At 39.1% G+C, this 23,845-nt stretch overlaps 1 protein-coding gene across 1 annotated transcript; it reads left to right on the plus strand.

Annotated features, from left to right (window-relative positions):
- The first annotated feature begins 10,709 nt into the window (after positions 1-10,709).
- On the plus strand, positions 10,710-23,116 carry LOC129040942 (olfactory receptor 2A1/2A42). Its single transcript, XM_054495888.1, has 3 exons — positions 10,710-10,882; positions 11,715-12,025; positions 18,502-23,116. Exon 3 carries the CDS (start codon positions 18,506-18,508, stop codon positions 19,436-19,438), a length of 933 nt encoding a protein of 310 aa, XP_054351863.1. The 5' UTR covers positions 10,710-10,882; positions 11,715-12,025; positions 18,502-18,505; the 3' UTR covers positions 19,439-23,116.
- Positions 23,117-23,845: the final 729 nt, after the last annotated feature.

Consider the following 23,845-nt stretch of genomic DNA (forward strand, 5'->3'; position numbering starts at 1 on the left):
ATCAGATGATTTTTTCTTTTATTTCACAATTACTTTAATATCTGTAAAATAAAGAATTATTTTAATTCATTTTCCCAGTCCCAAAAGTTAAATATAGGCCACTTACTTCTTTAACCAAATGATATAGTTTCACTCTGTGTCCCCACCCAAATCTCATGTCAAATTGTAATCCCCGCATGTCAGGGGAGGGGCCTGGTGGGAGGTGATTGCATCATGGGGAGGGATTTCCCCCTTGCTGTTCTGCTGACAGTGAACGAGTTCTCACGAAATCTGATGTTATAAAAGTGCAGCACTTCTCCCTTTGCTCTCTCTCTCCTGCTCTGCCATGGTAAAACGTGCCTTGCTTCCCCTTTGGCTTCCACCATGATTGTAAGTTTCCTGAGGCCTCTCCAGCCACGTGGAACTGTGAGCCAATTAAACCTCTTTTCTTTAGAAATTATCCAGTCTCGGGTAGTTCTTTATGGCAGTGTGAAAGCAGACTAATACACCGAACTATATAAACTCACTAACGGCATATGTCACAAGATTTAAAAGAAAATAAAAAGGTTCAGCCAAAGAAGTGATTCCCAAAACCCAGCAGCACACTTGTCCATTCTCACACAATTGCACTTTCCCTGTTAAATAACAACTCAGAGGTATTTAGTTAGTTGTGTTGCATGCGCTGAGAAATTTTGTGTAAAAATTATTAACTCGTGTACAGGAGTTAACTAGTAGGCTGAGTGAAGGAACAAACTTAAAAGAAGAGATAAGTCAGGCATGGTGGCTCATGTCCGTAACCCCAGCACTTTGGGAGGCTGAGGTGGGTGGATCACTTGAGGCCAGGAGTTCGAGACCAGCCTGGACAATGTGGCAAAACTGCATCTCTACTAAAAATACAAAAATTGGCTGGGTGTGGTGGTGCACGCCTGTAATCTCAGCTATTCTGGTGACTGAGGAATGAGAATTGCTTGAACCTGGGAGGCAGAGGTTGCAGTGAGCCAAGATTGCGCCACTGCACTCCAGCCTGGGAGACAGGGGGAGACACTGTCTCAAAAAAGAAAACAAAAAAGGAAAAGAAAAAGAACATATATAGGGGACAAGAGAGAAGAGAAGCAAAAGAACGCTACAGATCGTGTGGGAACAGTGAACAGTGTTTACAAAGTTCAGGGTAAACTCAGTAGCTAGTAGCTGGCAAAGAGGCAAAACTGGGCATTCCCTGTTAAAAAGGCTGAAAATGAGTATCCAAGAAACTATTTGGGTTGTTTATGGCTTCTTCAGAAAACACTGAGTGTTGAGCTGTGTATTGTACATATGCACATCTGTCTCTAAGTGTGATTCTCCAGTGTCTTTTCATCAGCTCTTCCACCTTGGTTAGTCCAGTTGTGGATCATTTCCCTCATTAGAATGTCTTACCCCTGAAAAAAGAAATTTTACTAGACAGTGTAGGTCTCTAGCTAGCTCTTCAACCATGGTGGTGAAGTTATTTTTGCTGATCCAATCTATTATCCTGTTAAAAGGTGAACTGAGGCACAATAAAATTTTAAAGAATTTACTTGAGCAAATAGCAATTCATGAATCAGACAGCTCCAAACTATAAGTGGTTCATGGGCTCCACCAAGGGAATGCAAGGGGAGGGCTTTTACAGGACAACCACGGAACTAAAGCAAAGAAAATATTTGATTGGTTACCTTTATACAATTGCCTTATTTGGCCTATACTGCTGGAAAGTCTTTAGTTATATAACTTAGTTGGCAGCTTCTGAGTGGTTAATCTTAAATTTCATTTTGCTTTAATACAAGTATTTATAAGAAATAGTTCAAGTTAATTTTCGCTTGTGTTTGCAAATCAATCTGGGTTAGGTCACTTATGAGGCCTAACTGGCTTTCCCTGCTCCGGGAAAAGTGATTCCATAAGTGACCTAACCCAGCCTGAATCATCTAAGTGATTCTCCATGTCTGGTTTCCATTTTAATTTTCTTTAACTAATCTTCACTACAAATCTAATGGTTAGAGATGAGTCCCCATGCATTTTAGGTGGCTTCCCAGAGTGTTACCTATAAATTCTACTTTCTAACCTTCCCTAAGATTAGGATGCCACTTGCTTCCAGAGTCTTTCTCAATTTTATTATAAGAGAGCATGTTAATACTTTTTCAGCAAAATAGGTGTATGCCTTTCACTTAGGGGTTAACAAGTACTCCACCCAACTCATTATTATTCCCTGTGGGAGAAGATACCCAGGCAGAACTTATTAAATGTAAAAACAAAATGAGTTTTTGTAACAATAGCTAACATTTTGACTCACCAGTCAATGGCATATGCTACATATTAACAGCACTTTACACGGGCCATTTCATTTAGTCATAACAAATCCAGGAAGAAGGTCCTATTGTCACTATTTTATGTATGCACAAACCAGAAAGCAGCAAGTGTCAGACTTATCCCTAGACAGTCTGGCTCCCAGCCTCTGTACATAGCACATCAATGTAGAATTTTAATATCTATGTTATCAAATAAAGGATAAGGTAAATGTATCCCAAGGCAGAACTGTCAAAAGAAGGAAGGTTTCTTTATAGTCTGATGTATGACACAGGGAGCTGATCTGTTCTCTCTAAGGCGTGGAGGACCAGAGATCATGTATGAGAGGCTGGTTTTCCTGGATGGTGACTCTTATGTGCTGAGTCACATGAAAGCACTGGACTTCCAGACAAATGCAGAACATGAAGAAGATGAGAATAAAGGTAGTTCTCACTGAGACTGGCTATTTAGTTCAGCTAAGACCCAGAACCAACACACCCATAGTCAGTCTCTCTCTCTTTCTCTCTCTCTCTCTCTCTCTCTCTCACACACACACAAACACACAGAGCTTATTTACTTTGTGCCAGTCACTGCTCTAAGAATTTTACATGTATTACCTCAATTAATCCTCAAAATAACACTTTGAGTCAGAAGATAATCAATATCCTACCCTACATATAAAGAAACTGAGGCACGGAGAGATTAAGCAACTTGCCCGGTACCCCACAGCTAACAATTACCCAGTCCAGGATTGAACTAAGACAATCTGATCCCTGACCCTATAGCCATAACCACTACACAGCATGGCCTCTATAGAGCATATCTGTGGATAAAGATCAGAGAACTCGTGACAGTGAAACAAAACACATAATTAAGACCAAACTATGGATGTTCAGCTTTAGATAGAAAGGGGTATACATCTTCTAAAGGAAGCAGCTTGACTCTAAACAGAGATGTGAAAAAAGTGGGGGAGTGGTCACAAGAAAGAACTTGACTCCAAGGGTCAAGGATGCATGGCCGTGAGGACTCTGGGGTTGAGCTGGAGAGTGAAACAGACAACACTGAAAGAGAAGACCGACAATGCAGTGTTACAACAGTGCCTTACCAATTGATGAGAATTAAAATGGATGTTTTATAGCATTTTATCTAAAAACAGCCCCAAGACAAAAGAATTCAGTTTCATTATTTATATTAAAAATGGTTATAATCTTTCAGGTGGTATTTACCTGAAAGTTTACCTGAGAACATTGCTCAGGTAGGTATCAAATTTGACATCTAAGATGGGGAGCTCCGCAACAGTAGGAAATGGAATCCATTCATTCATTTATCAGTAACAGGAGCATGTTGCCCAGCACCTAGTAGGTACTTACTAAGCACTGGTTGCACCAATTCATGCACCTTTAACTATCTGCTGAGTACTTAGACACAATCGTCAGTGTTAAACTATCTTCCGATTTCTGTATCTTAAAAATCCTTGGGCTTGGCGTGGTGTCTCATGCCTGTAATCCCAGCACTTTGGGAGGCCAAGGCGGGCAGATCACGAGGTCAAGAGTTCGAGACCGGCCTGACCAACATGGAGAAACCCCGTCTCTACTAAGAATACAAAAATTAGCCGGGCATGGTGGCACGTACCTGTAATTCCAGCTACTCGGGAGGCTGAGGCAGGAGAATTGCTTGAACCTGGAAGGCGGAGTTTGCAGTGAGCCGAGATCATGCCACTGCCCTCCAGCCTGGGCGACAGAGCAAGATTCCATCTCGGAAAAAAATAAAATAAAAATAAAAATGGAAATCATTTTATTTGAATAACCAGAATAGTAGAAAGTAATTGTAGCTTAAAAATTATTTAGCACTTGTGTACAAGACAATATGTTAAATGTTTTTGGTACAATCCTCACATCAACACTGTGAATTAAGTACTAATAATATCCTCATTTATAAAGGGGAAATTGAGGTTTAGAGAATTAATTAATTTACTCAATGTCACCGAAATATCAAGTGGTAGAAATAAAACTGTAGTCCAGTCAATCTTCTCTACATTAACTGAAAACCATTCTTTTGGAAAGGGCCTATTGATATTTGTATCTTCAGTGGCTAGACCAGGCCAGTTTCATAGTAGTTACTCAATAAATGTTGACTAAATAAATAAATGAGTAATCATGTAGTCCGCACTTCTATATTTTTAAAAAAGGATCTCCATAAAATATGTAATTAAATACAGTGGCAGTCAATTTAATCACGTTTAGCTCCAGATATACTCCGTTTTTGCAAAAGTTTCTTCTGAGATGAATATTAATAAACTATATCTCATCTGTCAGTGGCCACAGAGAAACTGTAAACACATTCAGAGAGGATATTTCGAGACTAATATAAAAGAAAACTAGGATGATATATATTTGTTCCTATCATATAGAACAAAGGTTATAGGTCTTTCAAAAAGACTGTCCCAAATTGCCAAACCCTATGGTTACAGTATGACACAACATGATTGTGCTGGCAGAGTAGCCATGGAGAGAGTGTTCTCCTCCTCTGTCTTGCAAAAGAGTAGAGTATTAGGCACTGTAATTACTGAAAATGATACGGATGACACTCTGGGAGTGGAAGTCAGTGCATGCGCCAACCTTAAATTGGCCCCCATGATGTCCTTGGTATGTAGAGTGAGCACTGCCAACACTGACCTGTAGGACCATTCTTTACTCTTTGCTAGGTAATGTAGACCAGTGCTTCTCACATGTCCATGTGTATATTAATCATTCAGGGATCTTGCAAAACTACAGGTTCTGATTCAACAGGTCTAAAGGAAATAGGCAGAGATTTGCATTTCTTATCATCTCTCATACCTTGCTGATGCTGCGGATCCACAGACCACACTTTGAATTTTAATCATATAGAGACTCATTGTTAAATCTATGGTTCCCAAGAAAAAGTGAAGGCCAGGCACAATGGCTTACATCTGTAGTCCAGCACTTTGGGAGGCTGAGGCAGGAGGATTGCTTGAGCCCAGGAGTTTGAGACCAGCCTGGGCAACATAGTGAAACTCTGTCTCTACAAAAAACTTCAAACATGAAAAAATTAGCCAGGTGAGGTGGCACATGCCTGTGGTTCCAGCTGCTTGAAAAGCTGAGATGGGAAACTTGCTTGAGCCTAGGAGGTTGAGTTGCTGAGTTCGCAGTGAGCCATGGTTGCACCACTGCATTCCACCCTAGGTGACAGAGCAAGACCCTGTCTCAACAGGGGGGAAAAAAAAAAGAAAAGAAAAAAGAAAAAGTGGGAGAAAAACAAGAGTTGGAATGCTGTCTCACAGCTCTGATGTTTTCCCAGACCATATCAATTTTTCTTACCTTCTTGATGAACTCTGATTAACAGCCCTGCTTTCATCTGACTTGCTGTTTTGGTTTTTGTTTACTTTTTTTAACCTGTCTCTGTTTATTTGTTTGTTTTTAATTTTTGTAATCTTGTTGGGTCAAGAGAAGAGATTCACTACTAGGCACAGCCTGGTTTGGTCCTCAGATGACTGGCTCAGAGCCAGGACATCTGGATTCTCTAAAATATTGAAAAAACCAAAGGTGCTTTTCCTACTCCTTTGCTTATACTCACACAGTCACTCAACAATTTACTTCTAACAACAGATATGTTGAGGTTTTTCCCCACACACCTAGCAATCTGCAATGGACACCGACTGCATGCCCTAAAAATCAATTCAATTCTGACACTATCTACTGGGAGACAGTGCCAGATCCCACAAGCCTGTTCCCCCCACCCAACACTACAGATGGCAATTGCAAGCCTCAGGTTGCGACCTGTGCTTCTGATCAACTGGCTATACATTGGGATTCTCATGACCCCCCTCCTTAGGCTCAATTAATTTGCTAAAGTGGCTCACAGAACTCAGCGAAACACTTTACTTAAGTTTGACCATTTACTACAAAGGATATTACAAAGGATACAGATGAACATCCAGATGAGAGAGATGCATCTGGTGAGGTATTGGAGAAGGGGCATGGAGTTTCCATGACCTCTCTGGGCACACCACCCTCCAGGAACCTCCATGTGTTCAGCAATCAAGAAAGTCTGCAAACCCTGTTTGGTTTTCTGTAAAGCCTTCATTACACAGGCATGATTGATTACATCATTGGCCATTGGTGATCAACTCAAACTTCAGGCCCTCTCCCCTCCCCAGAGGTTGGGGTATAGCCTGAAAGTCCCAACCCACTAAACATGCCTTTGTTTTTGTGGTAACCAGCCCCTATCCTAAAGTTATTTCGGAGCTCCCTGCCAGCTGTCATCTCATTAGCATACCATCTAAGTCCATTTTGTGTTGCTATAACAGAATATCACAGACTGGGTAATTTATTTAAAATAGAAATTTATTTCTCAGAGTTCTGGAATCTGGGAAATCCAATATCAAGTTGTCAGCATCTGCAGAGGGCCTTCTTGCTGCACGGTGAAAGGTGAGAGGATGAGAGAGGGACAAACTTGCTTTTGTAACTAACCCAATCTCCACATAACAAATCCACTCCTGAGACAACACCATTAATCCATTCATTAAGTCAGAGTTTTCATGTCCTAATCACCTCTTAGAGGTCCCACCTTTCAACACTGTTACATTGGGGATTAGGTTTCCAACTCATGAACTTTGGGGGACACATTCAAACCATAGAACATACAAAAGATACTCTTATCACTCTGGGGATTCCTAGAATTTTAGAAACTGTATGCCAAGAAATGGGGACAAAGACCAAATATATATTTCACAAAATTACGGGTTCCTTTCCCAATTTACCACCTACTCACTGCATGACCTTAGAGAAGTCACTTAATTCCTCTGCACATTGGTTTCCCCACATATAAAATGAAATGTTGGACTAGATGATTGTTAAGTTCCTTTTAGTTCTCAAATTCTATGCCTTTTTATTAACTTCCTAGAATGTATGTTGTTTTTCTTTTACATAGGAGACAAAATTAAATGGAATTTTTGAGAATAATTGAATATAACGAACTCCTGAGCCTCACAAATAGTAGGAATTCAAGAGTAACCACAAAATTAATTATTGATTTCAATATATTTATGCTGTATGAACTATGAATGGCATAAGACTTGGAGAATAAGGCAAAAGAAGTTTCACATTAACTGTCCTCTCTAAGGAAGTAAAAACAGTTTCATTACCCTATTTGAAAAAGATTAAGAATAACTTTCATTCACAGAGTTTCCCAGATCTGTACATTTGTGCTAGCATTGCACAAGTGATATAATAATATTAATTCCTGGCATTTATTGAGTACTTGTTTCATATCAAACAGTGTTTTACACATATGCATTTATGTCTAATCTAATCTTCATAACAATTGCCAGAGGGAAGTACTACTATTATATGCAATTTATACATGAAAAAAATCAAGGCACAGAGATGTTAAGTACACCTCAGACAGCTAGTAGGTGGCACAAGAGGACTTTTCTCTAGGTGTTCCAAAGGCCAGAGACTATGTCTGTAACTATTATACTAAGTTATACCAATCTCCTCCAGCCTGGACGTATGGAGTCTTTTCTACCCATGATTAAAAGCTTGAGAAAAATGAGCCTGAATTTTTGACTGGCCTGAAATTTCACCTTAAGAAAGAGGATAGTAATGCAGCTAATATATTTTAACATATATGAAAAAACCAAAAGGGTAATACACAAATCCATGAGAAAAATGGACAAAAATATGTAGATACAGACAACAGAATAAACACAACATACCAATAAATATGACAATGTCATCTATCTCAATCAGGAAATCTACTTTAAAATGAGATACCATATTTTTACTCAGTAGATTGTGAGGGGAAAATGGTGTTACATGTGATGTTGATGACACTCACACATTGTTGGTGGAGGTATAAATTGGCACACATTTTGGATTTAAAAAACTGAATTTACCCAACATTTAAAACATGCATATTAATTCTAAGAATCCATTCTACAGAAATACTTACATATGTAACTGCACAAAGAAATGTGTACATGGATTTGGTATTAAATTGATTTCAAAAATTCAAAAGATCAAGTGTTAATTAATTTTGAAATTACTAAATTATGAAAAATATGTTACACAGCTATTAAATAGGACAAGTATTATCTAAAATGAGCTGCAATGAAAATAGCTCATCAAATATAGCTAAATGAAGAAAGCAAGTAACATTTTTATAAGACTTTCTCATTTGTGCAGGGAAATCTCCTAGCTATACGTAAATTCATACAACTGTATATGTGTATGTGAGTACACATGTATGCACATGTGTGTTTACATATATCTGTATTTAATTTCATGATCTGGAATGATGCATATTAAGTAGTCAACAGAAGTTACTTTAGGCAGAGGAATGAGCTAGGAGAAATAAACACTTCTATGTTTTTCAATAATATTACAGGAAACATGTATTAATGTTAGAATTTTTAAAAAGCCTTTTCTCAAAAAACTTCTGGCCCCTTAAGTTCTCAAAACAGTACACATTTCTCATATATTTTAGTAAAAGCCAAAATTAAGCAATTATTAAAGGCAGTTTAGAATGTTGTTGGATTGTGCTAAATTGTATCAAATTGTTTCCTCAAAAATACCATTTTGTATCACTTACATTATTATTCAATATTAGGCTATGTTTAAGTTAACCTATATTATTAATTAAAATAATTTGCATGAGAAACCAAATAGCACACAAAATAAACCATGATTCCTCAGACTCTAAGATAACTGCATGACATAAGCAAAAAGTCAATATCTCATGCCATATGTTGATGCTTTTTATAATATGAATTGATCTCGAGAGCTCCTAATACTTTAGCTTTAGAGTTACTAGCCCTTCCTCATTCCTCTCATCGCCATAATAATGTTAAATAATGTATTAGGTAGAATAAACAGCAACAGGTAAACTCCCAAATCGCAGTGATTTAACAAAATAAAAGTTTACATCTTGCTCATGTAAAGTCCTAGGCAGGTATGACAGACAGCCTTCCACGTGGTGATGCAGGGACCCAGGTACCTTCCATCACATGGTCCCACCATCCTAGAGCCCTGTAGGCCTTCACTTCCAGCCAGTGATGGGAAGGCCAAACATGGAGGAGGCATACCCTCCTCCTCCACGCATGCCCTCCTTCCACTGCAGCGCTGGAAGCTGCACAAGTCTCTTCTGCTTGTATACTTTTTGTAAGAACATGACCCCACCTAAATATAAAAGGGCTGAGAAATGCAATCCCATACTGGCAGTTAAGTCCAGAGACAATTGTGCAAGGGAAGATGACCCCACATCTTTTAAGGAATTTGTCTTAGTTAAGGTAACACTAGCAGCTGAAACAAATAAACCCTAAAAGTAAGACCTTACAATTATTTCTCTTTTGTTCTCTGTTTCAAAGGGTTTCAGATGAACTTCTCCCCTTTTAACTCATAATTATTCATGAAATATAATTGAGAACATTAGTATTTTCACTCTTTTCTCATTTCATTTCTGTCATGCCATCCTGAAGATATATTTACCTATGTCTTGGCTGTTTCTCCCAACATTATTAGCTGCTTTTTTATAAAATATCTCTTATGATAATTTACTCTGTAAGGTGGCTAAATCCACCCATCTTACGTTAGCTCTTGTCTGTGTTACTCTCAAATGAACTCTGTGGTCAAATTCTACAAGTACTTTAAGCATAGAAGTTATAAATGTTCAATGAAATCAAATGCCCAGTGCTCGCAGATCATGTAAATATTTCTCATTTCAATTAATATTGGCTGTGTCATTTGTGTGCTGAGTTCTTTCATATACTTTTGTGTCATTTTTACTCTCATCAACATAAGTTATTTCAATTTAATTTTAACAGAATATTGACAATTTTGAGTTATAGCTATTGATATTCATGTTCCTAAAGGGTTTTTGCTAAGTTTTTGCTTGTGTGACATTCCCAAATGTTATACTTCCTTACTAATTATTTTCTATCTTTTTAATTTTTATACCCTCAAATGTGTGTTTATAACCAATATCCCTAAGGTGTTGGTTATATAGAAATGAATTCTCTAAATCCATTATTCACAGATCTTTCAGTTGACTACCTGCTCCCAAAAGACAGTTTCCTGATTTCTGCATACTGGCGTATCATGCAAACATCTGTAAGCATATCCATTTCTACTAAGATCGGACTGTTCTGTCTGTGTTATTTTCCTTCATATACTTTTACGTTTTGTATGTGTTTATTCTGACCACTTTAGAAGCTTAAGCTTCTTCAACTTGATGTGTGATAAAACATGTAATTTGAGGTGTTGCATTTCCTAAATTAGTTTGTTTGGCATCATAAAAACCTTATATTTAACTTGCTTTAGCTCACATTTTCTGTTTTCTACCTTAAAATGACTTTTTCTAACTGATGTTCATATGATGAGGAATATGGAAAAAAGTTCTAAAATTGTTGTTTTCACAGGCTTGTTGTCATTTATATCTGTTGCACTTCACCAGGATGTGGAAAGAAAAATAAAGAAAAGATTCTAATGTTTATGGATGGCCTATTAGGCACTAGACTTTTCATATGATCAGGAGCATTTTTGTGTGTCCCCAAAGCAATTCACTGTGGACATATACAGCTGAAACACAGGTGAGCGTGTTCTCACACCCTGATTACCTGGGCAAGATTTTCCTTGGGTTTATACCATAACCCCAGCAGGTGAAAGACCACATTGTAATAAACTCATTAGTTTGTAAATTGCATAATTGCTTAATATAAAATTCATAATCCTCCTATGTCCAGTAGAAGAAAGAACTAGAAATAAACATGAGAATACCTTTGACCAGCAAATATCTCCACCCTCCAGGGAGAAGTAGTAGCTTCTAGGGAAGCCACCTTGGAGAGGGTCCTGTCTTCCCCAGAGGTGGGCTCTGAATCCAGCACTCTTCCCCTTTCAGAGTAAAGATTAGAGAATAATTCTAATACATGATCTACAGTGGTGGTTTGTGTCTTAGGAGACCCTCCCTTCAGGCAGGTTCTAATAAGCCCCACCGGGACACCTTGGCCCCTCCGTGGACTCCCCAGTCTGCTCCATGCCTCCCTCACCAGCTCCCCAAAGCATCTCCATACCTTGGAGGGTCACTTGGAACCAGCTAACTTTTCAGGGTCCTTTCTTCCCAGTTCTGCTGCAACACAAGTAACCCAGATTACATCAGGGAGAGGCTGAACTACAGAGGTTCCTGCCAGGAGCTTATTCATTGTCACACTGGTCCTGCTTCCTGACAGGTTCACTTGAACCATCTGGAGATTGGAGAACAAGGGCAGTGCTGGGATTCAGGAAATCCAAGCATTCCAGGACTGTAATGAAAGATGTTGTCTCAGAGGTGTGCTCTGTGGCTGTCTGTGTTTCTTAATTGTGCATCCTGCTGGGGTTAAGAACAGAAATAGAAAAAGCCAATTGTCTTGTCTCTCCTTCCCCAAGGAGATGAGCATGCAGGAGGTTTCATGGCCCAGCTCCTCCAGTGATCCCTCAGCTGTCAACCAGGCCGAGCGCATCAGAGAATAACACCTCCTTTTCTGAGGATTCTGATACATTTTCAATCAGAAACAGAAGCAAAGATTCTGCAGCTCCCACAGAAACTCCCAGAAATCTTCAGGTGCTTCACTCTTCTGAGATCCTTGAGTCCAAATGTGGGAGCTAACCAGGTTGCTTTTTTTACTTTACCATGAATTCCTCCTAGACATGTTGTAGCTCCTGGTCTTGGTTAACTTTCACATCCACTACAAACATTGGTAAGGAAATTCACTCCTCTCTAAATATGTGCTGATTATTTTTCTGCAATGGGGATAGTTTGAGGGAAAGTTCATGCTAACTTCTTTGAACATATTACCACAAGTAATGTAAGTACGTAGAGAATTAAGCTAATTTTTTTATATGATGGAGAAGTAACTGCATGAAAGCAACAAAGCTATAAACATCAATGCCAGATTTAAATAAATAAAGAATACATCATCCATAAAATTAACATGTTGACTTCCACTGCTATAATCAAGACTACAAAATCAGCTTTAGAGGATCATGGTTTTAAGGGACTATTGTGAACCTTGAAGAGGCAATGCTTGTCAGGTTCATACAATCTTCAGGGCTACTCAAGAAATTGTTAAAGACTGATAATAACTGATCTCAGCTATTAAGTGTTCACTGCATACCAGGAATGTGTTCAATGTATAACACAGATCATCTCAATTAATCTTCACAACCACCTCATAAAATAGGTACTATCACTTTTCTCCTTTTTAAAAAAGAGGAAATGAGCTTGGAGAGGCTAAGATATACACTCAAGGTCATATAACTAATAAATGTGCATCTGACCGCTAAGCCCATGGCTCTTTAATTGCTACTTTTTTTGTTTCTTTCAGTGTTTACTCTGCCTGAGAACCTGATTCACAGTAGAATGTGGAGAGCACATTAATGTTTTGCTTTCTCATATTTAATCAAATTGATATCTAGTTCGTCAATAAATAATTATTGAACACCTACCATATTCCAGGCACAATATATAGTCAAATGTATTTCACCTTTTTAGTCACTTACTAGATCAATAAATCAAATGAATGAATGAATGCCTAAATATCTTTTTTCTTCTTGTTGTTTGTTTGTTTGTTTGTTTTTTACCATCCTTGGACTGAATCTGGAATTTCTGGCTTGCTTAAATCTTGCCTACTATAATCGGTATACTTGAAAGACACTACTATTTCTCCACCCACCCCCACCCCATAGTTTCTTTCATTCTATGTGATACAAAGAAAATCTCATTTAAACGCAAATGGATTAAATTCATCAAAGGATTGGAAAACCTGAAAGAAGATACTAAAAATAAAATTAAATATAACCCAGTTGCAAACATAATGTTCAGGCATTGTGTATGTTTTAAATGATATATATGTACAAGTTAGCCATTTAAAAATTTGGCAAATTATTTTATGACTAATAAATTATCCAACATCTCCATGATTTCTAAGTAAATATGTAAGACTGAAATCATTTCTTTGCACATGACCAAACCTGTCTACTTCAAAAAGTAAAACTTAAGATCTGATGAGCCAACAAAGTCCTAATGAGTCACATCATATTCTCTAAATAAAAGCTATTTTTAAATCATCAGGTCAAATAAAGTATTAGATGGTTTACTTCCAAGTAATAAGAATATTGGAGGCCAGGTGCAGTGGCTCATGTCTGTAATCTCAGCACTTTGGGAGGCTGAGGCAGAAGGATTGCTTGAGGCCAGTAGTTTGAGACCAGCCTGGACAACACAGTGAGACCCTATCTCTAAAAAAAAGTTTTTTAAAAAAAGGTAGCCAGACATGGTAGAGCACACGTGTAATCTCAGCTACTGGGGAGGCTAGGTGGGAGGATCACCTGAGCCTAGGGAGGTTGACGTTGCAATGAACCATGATTGCACTCCAGCCTAAGTGAAGGAACGAGACCCTGTCTCGAAAAAAAAAAAAAGACAAAGGAGTGTTATGACTGTATTAGTTGTAACAAATATTCTTTTTTTCTTTTTCTTTTTGTTGAGTCAGGGTCTCACTCTATTGCCCAGGCTGAAGTGCAATGGCTCTATCATAGCTCACCACAACCTCAAACTCCTGGGCTCAAGCAACCCTCCTGACTCAGCCTCCCAAGCGGCTAGAACTACAGGCATGTGCCACCATGCCCAGCCACTTTTTTTGTTTCTGTTTTACTTTTTTTTTTAGAGACAGGGTTTCACTATGTTGCCCAGGCTGGTATTAAACTACTGGCATCAAGCAATCCTCCTGCCTCAGCCTCCCAAAGTGCTGGGATTACAGGCATAAGCCACCACACCCAGCCTCAAATATTTCTGATTCTTGGAAATAAATCATCTAATACTTTACTTGACCTGAGGATTTAAAAATAGCTTTCATTTTAAGAATGTTGTGTGACTCATTAGAAAGGAGTCTGTCAGCTCATCAGATCTTAAGTTTTACCTTTTGAAGCAGACAGGTTTGGTCATGTGTAAAGAAATGATTTCAGTCTTACATATTTACTTAGAAGCCATGGAGACACTGGTTAATTTATTAGTCATCAAATAATTTGCCACATTTTTAAATGGCTAACTTGTACATATATACCATTTAAAGCAAGTTTGTCCAAATTGCAGGTGGCCCAGGACAGCTTTGAATGTGGACCAACACAAATTTGTAAATTTATAAATGTGATTTTTTTTTTTTTAAGTTCGTCAGCCATCGTTAGTGTTAGTGGATTTTATGTGTGGCTCGAGACAATTCTTCTTCTTTCAACATGGTCCAGGGAAGCCAAAAGATTGGGCACCCCTGAAAGTATACACAATGCCTGAATGTTATATTTGCAACTGGGTTATATTTAATTTTTTTTTTGTCTCTCCTATCACTTTTGCCAACCCTTTGGTAAATTTAATCCATTGAGTTAAGTAAGATGTTCCTTGTATCATGTAGAATGAAAGAAACTACGGGGGAGAAAAAGAAAATTAAAGTGTCTTTCAAGTATTCAGATTATAGCAGACATTCCAGATTCAGTCCAAGGACGGTTAAAAAAAAACTATGCATTCATTCATTTATTCATTTGTATTTATTGATTAATTTGTTCACACAGTAGTATTTACTGTCAGGATACAAAAGTGAGAGCACCTTTTCCTTGTTCACAAGGAGTGTGTTAACAACCCAGTCCTGTAAAAGAAATCAGGGTTTCAACCCACGTGGCAATTGTCCTTAAAGAATCTGAGTGTCTTCACTAAGCTCTCCTTTCTTCTTGACTCTCTATCTAGCTTTCAAAGAAATTCATACTTGTGCATAGTGGATTTTTTTTCTTTGTATAATCATTTGGGAAGTTACAAAAGGAAATAATGAAGGACTAAATACAGAAATGAAGTTTTTTATGAGATGTAGACTGGGTACATGGTTCATGCCTACAATCCCAGCACTTTGGGAGGCTGAGGTGGGAGGAGCACTTGAACCCAAGAGTTTGAAAACAGCCTGGGTGACATAATAATACATTGTCTTTACAAAAAATATTTATTTTTAAAAAATTAGCTAGGTATGGTGGCATGCACCTGTAATCCCAGCTATTTGGGAGGCTGAAGGGGGAGGATCGCTTGAACCTGATATGTCAAAACTACAGTGAGCCGTAATCACACCACTGCGTTCCAGGGCAGGTTTCACAGGGAGACCCTGTCTCAAAAAAATAAATAAATAAATAAATAAAGATTTTTATAAGGTGTAAATTCAAATGCATTTCACAACCAAATATTTCATATGCTTTGTGTGTTTTCCAATTAAATGTAGAAGATTGGCCTAGCAGAGTATTTTTTTAATAGAATCCTGAAAAAAAAAAAATAAGCCTTGGTCATGTGTTATGAAGTTACAATATTCACTAGAATTTATTTGTGTCTTGCTGATAATGATCAACAATTTATTGATTATGCTTATAAGTATACAATCATTTGTTACCACTGGAAAAGGATCCAGTGGGAACGTTCTTTAGGGTTCCAATTAGATTAGTTTTTTAACTTTTTCTTTTCTAACTTTTAAGTTCAGGGGTACAAATGCAGGTTTGTTACATAGGTAAACTTGTGTCTTGGGGGTTTGTTGTACAAATTATCTTATCACCCAGATATTAAGCCTAGTACCCATTAGTTATTTTTTGTGATCCTCTTCCTCCCCCCACCCTTTACCCTCTGATAGGCCCCAGTACTGTGTTGCTCCCCTCTATGTGTCCATGTGTTCTCATCATTTAGCTCCTGCTTATATGTGAGAACATTAGGTATTTAGTTCTCTGTTCCTGCATTAGTTTGCTAAGGATAATGGTCTCCAGCTCCATCCATGTCCATCAAAGGACAAGATCTCATTCTTTTTTATGGCTGCATAGTATTCCATGGTGTATATGTACCACATTTTCTTTATCCAGTCTATCTTTGGTGGACATTTAGGTTGATTCCATGTCTTTGCTCCAATGACAGCTGGACCAGGGACTTATCAAAAGCAGCACATTTCCTTAATCCAGAGAAGTTCTCCTTAATCCACAGAAGCTTTTTCTTCAGAGATAAGCAGGTTCAATGGCTCAGCCTCAGTTTATTTTTGCCTAGCAAAGGCACTAACAAAAACATTTGCCTTCTACAGGAGAGGTAGAATTTATCATTCAGCACAAGATATATACTTTGGGTTTCCAAGAAAGTATTTGGATTGTAACAAGCTCTGATTTTTTTTTTTTTTTTTTTTTTTTTTGAGATGGAGTCTCGCTCTGTCACCCAGGCTGGAGTGCAGTGGTACGATCTCGGCTCACTGCAAGCTCTGCCTCCCGGGTTCACGCCATTCTCCTGCCTCAGCCTCCCGAGTAGCTGGGACTACAGGCGCCCACCACCGCACCCAGCTAAGTTTTTGTATTTTTAATAGAAACGGGGTTTCACCATACTAGCCAGGATGGTCTCAATCTCCTGACCTCGTGATCCGCCCGCCTCGGCCTCTCAAAGTGCTAGGATTACAGGCGTGAGCCACCATGCCCGGCCAACAAGCTCTGATTTTTAAAAATAAGCCCATGTATCAATGTACAAATAAGGGTTTTCTCAGACATTATTGGATGTCTAAATGCCTAAAGTGGTCCTCAAGGGTAGGTAACACGTACACATTTAAGAGTAATATCCTATTTGTATACCCAACCTGAAGCCTGAGAGATGCCACAAAGGCCCCAGCTGACTAAGACCTTTATCCATCCAGCAGTTACCTACTGTGGTGAAGCTTAGATCTCAGATAAATGAAGGTTTAAGATGAATTTTTACTTCTGAGTTTTTATCCAACTGCCTCTAGCTGACTGGCATACTCTACTTTGGAAAGTTTTCAGATTTGAACCATAGGTGGGTGTGGTGGATAAAGATGAGCGAGCTGACAGATTTGTGTGGGAAAGCACATGCTATCTGTCAAGACTATCTTTATAAAATGGAAAAAGGCACTTTATAAATGAGAAAATCTGGCTCAAAAAGTATATGGATTAAACATATAAATCTCTTAAAAAAAAAAAACATTTGCACTGGCAAAATACTGGATTTCTACATGGTATATTGAGGAAAATGTTATCTAGGACTTAAGGACAAAAACCCAAATATTATTTGGCACATCACCAATTCACAAATACCAATTACCTGACTGACAATTTATTGCTATAATAATCTGCAAAATAAGGAAGTCACTAAACTAGCTCTTTGCAAAACAATGTTTTAATTAGCCACCTGTAAAGTGTTTAGCAATTCTTATGTTGCTGAAGCACAACTAATTTTTTATGAATGGTCATTTCTGGTGTTTTTGAAAGATACTTCATTTAAATTTTTTCTCCATAGTTTCTTTCATTCTACATGTAAAAAGAACATCTTACTTAAACTCAAAGGGATTAAATTTACCAAAGGGTTGGCAAAAGTGAAAGGAGAGACTAGAAAAGAAATGATATATAACCCAGTGGTAAACATAACATTCAGGCATTGTGAATGTTTTAAATGATATGTATGTACAAACTAGCCCAGAAAAATCTAATTTCTACAAATTGTATGAGTTGTTATTCAAAACCAGTTTTTGGTAAATCAGTAACTGTGCATCAATCAGTAGATTAACTGCCAAATCAACAATTATTGGTTCCTATTTATGACCCATTGTAAAATACAGATTGCAATTAGAACCCATTTGTAGCACACCCATTAGTTCCTTCTTAGGAACCCAAACAATCACAATGTCATTAAAGTTGCTTTTTGTCTTTCTACTTCTTCTATTATTATATGAACTGCTCCACAGTGCAAAGGTTGATTTCAGATGTTGAAAGCAAAATAGTTGATATTTCTACTGAGAAATTGGGATTACATCATCTTTTCTTCTAGGACTACTCTAATTCCCATATTTGGAGTTCTTCCATTACTGATTATTTCTACACTTCAGGAATTCTCTTAGTAATTTTTATATGTGCAGCTGCAAGACAATCCTTATTAAATGGTCATTTTACTTCCACTTTTGGTACGACATTCTTTCTTCCCATATGTGTCAATGGCTCTATGTATCCTATCGTTGGTGACACAATCCCTTCTATAACACTGGATACTTAAAATCAGTAATTAACTTAATGTGTAGCTCAATCACTAATGTTAAAAGTTTATCTTTTAAAAATGACTAAATTCATAAAATAATGTCTAGGTGTTTTTTGACAATCTGGCCCTAAGTGATCTTTTTCTTTTTCACAGAGAAATGGGGGAAAATCAGACAATGGTCACAGAGTTCCTCCTACTGGGATTTCTCCTGGGCCCAAGGATTCAGATGCTCCTCTTTGGGCTCTTCTCCCTGTTCTATGCCTTCACCCTGCTGGGGAACGGGACCATCCTGGGGCTCATCTCACTGGACTTTAGACTGCACACCCCCATGTACTTCTTCCTCTCACACCTGGCCGTCGTCGACATTGCCTATGCTTGCAACACGGTGCCCCAGATGCTGGTGAACCTCCTGCATCCAGCCAAGCCCATCTCCTTTGCAGGCTGCATGATGCAGACCTTTCTCTGTTTGAGTTTTGGACATAGTGAATGTCTCCTGCTGGTGGTGATGTCCTACGATCGGTACGTGGCCATCTGCCACCCTCTCCGATATTCCGTCATCATGACCTGGAGAGTCTGCATCACCCTGGCCGTCACTTCCTGGACGTGTGGCTCCCTCCTGGCTCTGGTCCATGTGGTTCTCATCCTAAGACTGCCCTTCTGTGGGCCTCATGAAATCAACCACTTCTTCTGTGAAATCCTGTCTGTCCTCAGGCTGGCCTGTGCTGACACCTGGCTTAACCAGGTGGTCATCTTTGCAGGCTGCGTGTTCTTCCTGGTGGGGCCGCCCAGTCTGGTGCTGGTCTCCTATTCGCGCATCCTGGAGGCCATCTTGAGGATCCAGTCTGGGGAGGGCCGCAGAAAGGCCTTCTCCACCTGCTCCTCCCACCTTTGCGTGGTGGGGCTTTTCTTTGGCAGTGCCATCATCATGTACATGGCCCCCAAGTCCCACCATCCTGAGGAGCAGCAGAAGGTCTTTTTTCTATTTTACAGTTTTTTCAACCCAACACTGAACCCCCTGATTTACAGCCTGAGGAACGCAGAGGTCAAGGGTGCCCTGAGGAGAGCACTATGCAAGGAAAGTCATTCCTAACTGGTGTGACATTTGACTCTCCCTCCTCAGTCATCTCCTGGAATCTTGGTACTAAATACCACCTAAGTTCACTACCCTCTTTCTATCTGAGACTGAATGAACCAAGAGACTCTGCAAAGCATTCCTTTTTCCTGCCTGGGAAGAATTTAGTTTTTGGTGCATTTGTTATACTTAACATTTTTTAATTTAACCACTTATTGAGTTGAGAATGTCGGGGAAAGATTTATTTTGTATGCTGCTGTGAGTCCAGAAGTTTAAAACAGACACTCCACCTGTGTCTTAGTCAGGTATGCTCAGTAGTAGAGGAACAGCAGTTATTACCAGATAGAGTCATATCTATAAAAAGTTTTTAAAAATACAGCCACAGGCAGAGACTCCAGAACCCATTGATACCTCTATCCATTTTCATCCTCATTTGGATGTTTCCCCTCAATTGTACTTCCTCCCTTATAAGCAGTTAATGTACCTAAGTGCCTACTTCAGCTTGGAGGGAAATTGATTTTTATAAAATCCTACAAACTGTCTGACAATTTCTGTTGTCAGAGAGAGTAAATCCATAAACATTCAGCTGGCAATCCGAAGAAATTACACAACAAAATCCACTTTCCAACCTGCCCTGAGATTGTGATGGTCATTTGTTTCTACTCTTCTCACCTCCTCCAGGGGACTGTCTATGATTCTCTCTGAATAAGCACATGCTCTTCACTTAGAGGAAGTTAGTAAGTACCACCACACAACTTTTTACTGCTGGGGATGAATGGAAAGCCCCACACAGAGACAATTCAATGGAAAAAAGGGTTTTAATAATAATGTTAATAGTTAGCAATATTATAAATTACTCTGTGCCATCCACTGCACATTGACAGGTACTTTATAGAGATAACCTCAGTTTATCATTATAGTCAATTCATTTCCCATTATTATCCCATTTTATAGATGCAAACTTTAAGCAGATGGAAAATGTTAGACTCATACCCAAACAATCTGGCCCCCAAGCCTTCTTTACTTAACCAGGACAATGTGGGACTTTATTAGCAACATTTCAAATTAAGAATAAGTCTAACCAATCCTAATGTAGGATATGTTAAGTGAATGTGGGTTTCTTCACCATCTAGAATGCACCATGATGAGGCCAGGAGAGTCAGAGATTATTTATGGAAGGCTTCTTATCCTGTTTGACGAGTTCTATGGGCATGGCTGCAAAGGAGGTTAAGAGATTCAGAGGAACACAGAACACAGAGAGAGTGGGAGTGGAGGCTGTTCTCAATGAGATTAGAGAGTAAGTTTAGAACTGTACTTGGTTCTGGGTGGTAAGATCCAGAACAAAGACATCTCTAGTTCACATACAACACTCACATGCTCATGTACATGTGCGCGCGCACACACACACACACACACATATACACAGAGCTTGGTGAAGCACTATTCCAAGAACCTTACAAGTAAGAGCTCTTTAAGTCCTCATAAAAACCCTATGAGGTAGAGACTATTACTACTATTTTTAGGTGAGAAAACAGAACTATAGACAGATTGTATAATTTAACCAATGCTCCCAGCTAATAAGTACCTAGTCCAGAATAAAACTTAGGCAATATGACTACTGAAACCATAATCGTAACCATTATATAAAAATCAAAGAGATCATGAAAGTTCCAAAGATGAAGAGGAGGAGAGATGAAAAGCAATTTTCAATCTCTAGCCAAAGACAGGCATTGGGATCCAGACAGAAAAGTACTTAAAGCTGGGGGGAAAAAAAACAAAAACCCAGTTTTTTTTATACTGGTGCATGAAATGAGATGAGGTGGTAGCAAGAAGGGACTGTGACCCCACGGGTCAGAGATGGAGGAGGAGCCTCTTGACGGGCAGGATGGTGAAACCAAAAGCAATGGATAAAAGTTTTAAGTTGATGGCTCATCAATTGAAAAACATTAGATAGTGTTTTTGTAAATTATCTAGCCGGGCATGGCAACATGTACCTATAGTCCAAGCTGTTTGGGAGACTGTGGTAAGAGGATCACTTGAGCCCGGGATTTTGAGGCTGCAGTGAGCCATGATCGCACCACTGCATTCCAGCCTGGGTGAGAGTGAGACCTTGTCTCCAATAATAATAATAATAAAATAATTAATTAAATTTTTTAAAATTACCCAAATTACAAATTGGATATACAATTTGTAATTCCATTGCTGCCGAACAGTTTTTAAATGGTTGTTTAGTTTCATGGCAGATACTGCATACTGCATTGCAACTAACACTGGGAAGGGATACATTCAAGTGGCAGGACAAAGGTGAGGAACTCTAATACCAGGGGTAGGTTTCAAGGGATGAATGCTCCCCTGGTACCAGAGGAGCAGCAGGAAATCATGGTGTGCAGAAACCATGCTCAGGCAGTTGCTTGTGTGGACACTAAATTCTGTGTGTGCAGTCCTCTCTTAGGCTTGGCCCAGGCATCCAGGAAGCCCACGATGCTGCCTACCCCTTAAATACACAAAGTGCGTACCAGAGGCCCTGGTTCTAGTTCCAGGTGTACCATTTGCTAGCTGTGTTTTTTGCAGAGAAGTCCTTAAACTGCTTAAGCTTCAGTCCTTCATCTGAAAATTATGCATATGGAAGCTGTTTAGGACACCCCAGAGTGCCACTGAAAACCAAAAGCAAGATGCAAATGGACACATCTTTTTTTTGAAGACTTAAAAGTGCTATGTGAACATAAGATAAACTGTTATTATTACCATGCTGTCAGAAGTTATTTTAATTCTGTCAGGATTGCTAAACTTTCTGATCTGGAACCAAAATTGCTCTTCAAACAGGAAGAGCATTGGTGCTGGTAGGTCACCTATGCCTTTGCCCTCATGGCTTCCCCATGTCCCCCCTAGAGGCACAGGAGGCCACTCACTCTTGGAGGGCACAGCCAGACCAGGAGCACCAGCTGCGGCCCAGACTCAGGGAATCTCTGTGAGTCAGCTGGCAAAGGCTCCCGGGGAGCCTCTCTCTCTTTGAATCTGGTCCTAGCCCGTTCACTTGGAAAAAAACAGGAGACTTCTCCCAAGGTCAAGGAATTCAGATTTTGGTTTTGGTTTCCAACTTTTTGTAATCCTCAACCTGGGATTTACAGTACATGTCTCAATTATGTTTCATTCATCTCTTCACAAAGGGAAGGACAAGAATTGGTTCATCTCTTTACACCTATACATTCCTAGCACAGAGTGAGTACTCACAAAAAACATGTGGAATACATAGAGGACACTTTAACTATCTGTTGACCCCATTTCCAAGTTTTCAGTGTTGAGCCATCTTCTGATTTCTAAACTTCTTTAAATCCCTCTAATTTTAGGTTATACTACAGTAGAAATTTAACCGTAGCTGATAATTATTGAGCACTTACTATGTGGTCGGCACTACATAAAATGCTTTAGAAAAATTCTTACATCAAATATGTGGAGTAGGTACTAATACTATCCTAACATTAAAGGGGGGAAAATAAAGTTTAGTGAAATTAATTAATTGATTCAAGGTCACCAAATCATTCAGTGGTAGAAACATGACTCAAGACCAGGCAGTCTGACTGTAAATAAACTCTGAGCCACTCTCTTGTAGAGGACCTCCTGATATTCAACTCCTGAACGGTTGGCAACAGGCCTGTTCGTAGTAGACACTCAATAAACTTTGACTAAATGAACAAATGAGTGGTCATTGTGTTCAAATTTCTACTCACATCATATAGGCCTAGGGATGTGTTACCCTTTATTCTTTTTATTTATTTATTTATTTATGTGAGATGGAGTCTTCCTCTGTTGCCCAATTTGGAGTGCAGTGGCACGATCTCGGCTCTCTGCAACTTCTGTCTCCCAGGTTTAAGTGATTCCCCTGCCTCAGCCTCCCGAGTAGCTGGGACTACAGGCGTGGGCCACCATGCCTGGCTAATTTTGTATTTTTAGTAGAGAGGGGGTTTCACCGTGTTGGCCAGGATGGTTTCAAACTCCTGACCTCAGGTGATCCACCCGCCTCGGCCTCCCAAAGTGCTGGGATTACACGCGCGAGCCACTGCGCCTGGCCTATTCTTTTAAGGTTGGATATCTTGTGCATTTGATTTGTCCAATTCATCCTTTTAGCATATTCTTATGCAGTAGATATTAATAATCAAGAATATCCTATTGCTCTAGGATCACAGAGAAGAAAAGAAACAATTTAGGGTTGAAATTTAGCACTTACTATTAAAAATTCTGGGAATACTTATTTATGTTTTATCATAGGAGTCCATGGCCATTGTCTTCTCACAGAAGTGTGCCAAATGACTGAAACTGTGATTCCAGAAGGCCAGGATGGTACTGGTGCTACACAGGAAGTCATGTCAGGGTGTTGATCTTGAAAACTCTGGCAAGAGGGTGGAGACAATTGTAGGCAATAACTAC

This window comes from Pongo pygmaeus, chromosome 6 (assembly GCF_028885625.2).
Source record: "Pongo pygmaeus isolate AG05252 chromosome 6, NHGRI_mPonPyg2-v2.0_pri, whole genome shotgun sequence".
NCBI classification, from domain to species: Eukaryota; Metazoa; Chordata; class Mammalia; order Primates; family Hominidae; genus Pongo; species Pongo pygmaeus.

Excerpts from the sequence above, each read along its gene's own strand:
- LOC129040942 (XM_054495888.1), top strand. The coding sequence starts at position 18,506 with ATGGGGGAAAATCAGACAATGGTCACAGAGTTCCTCCTACTGGGATTT.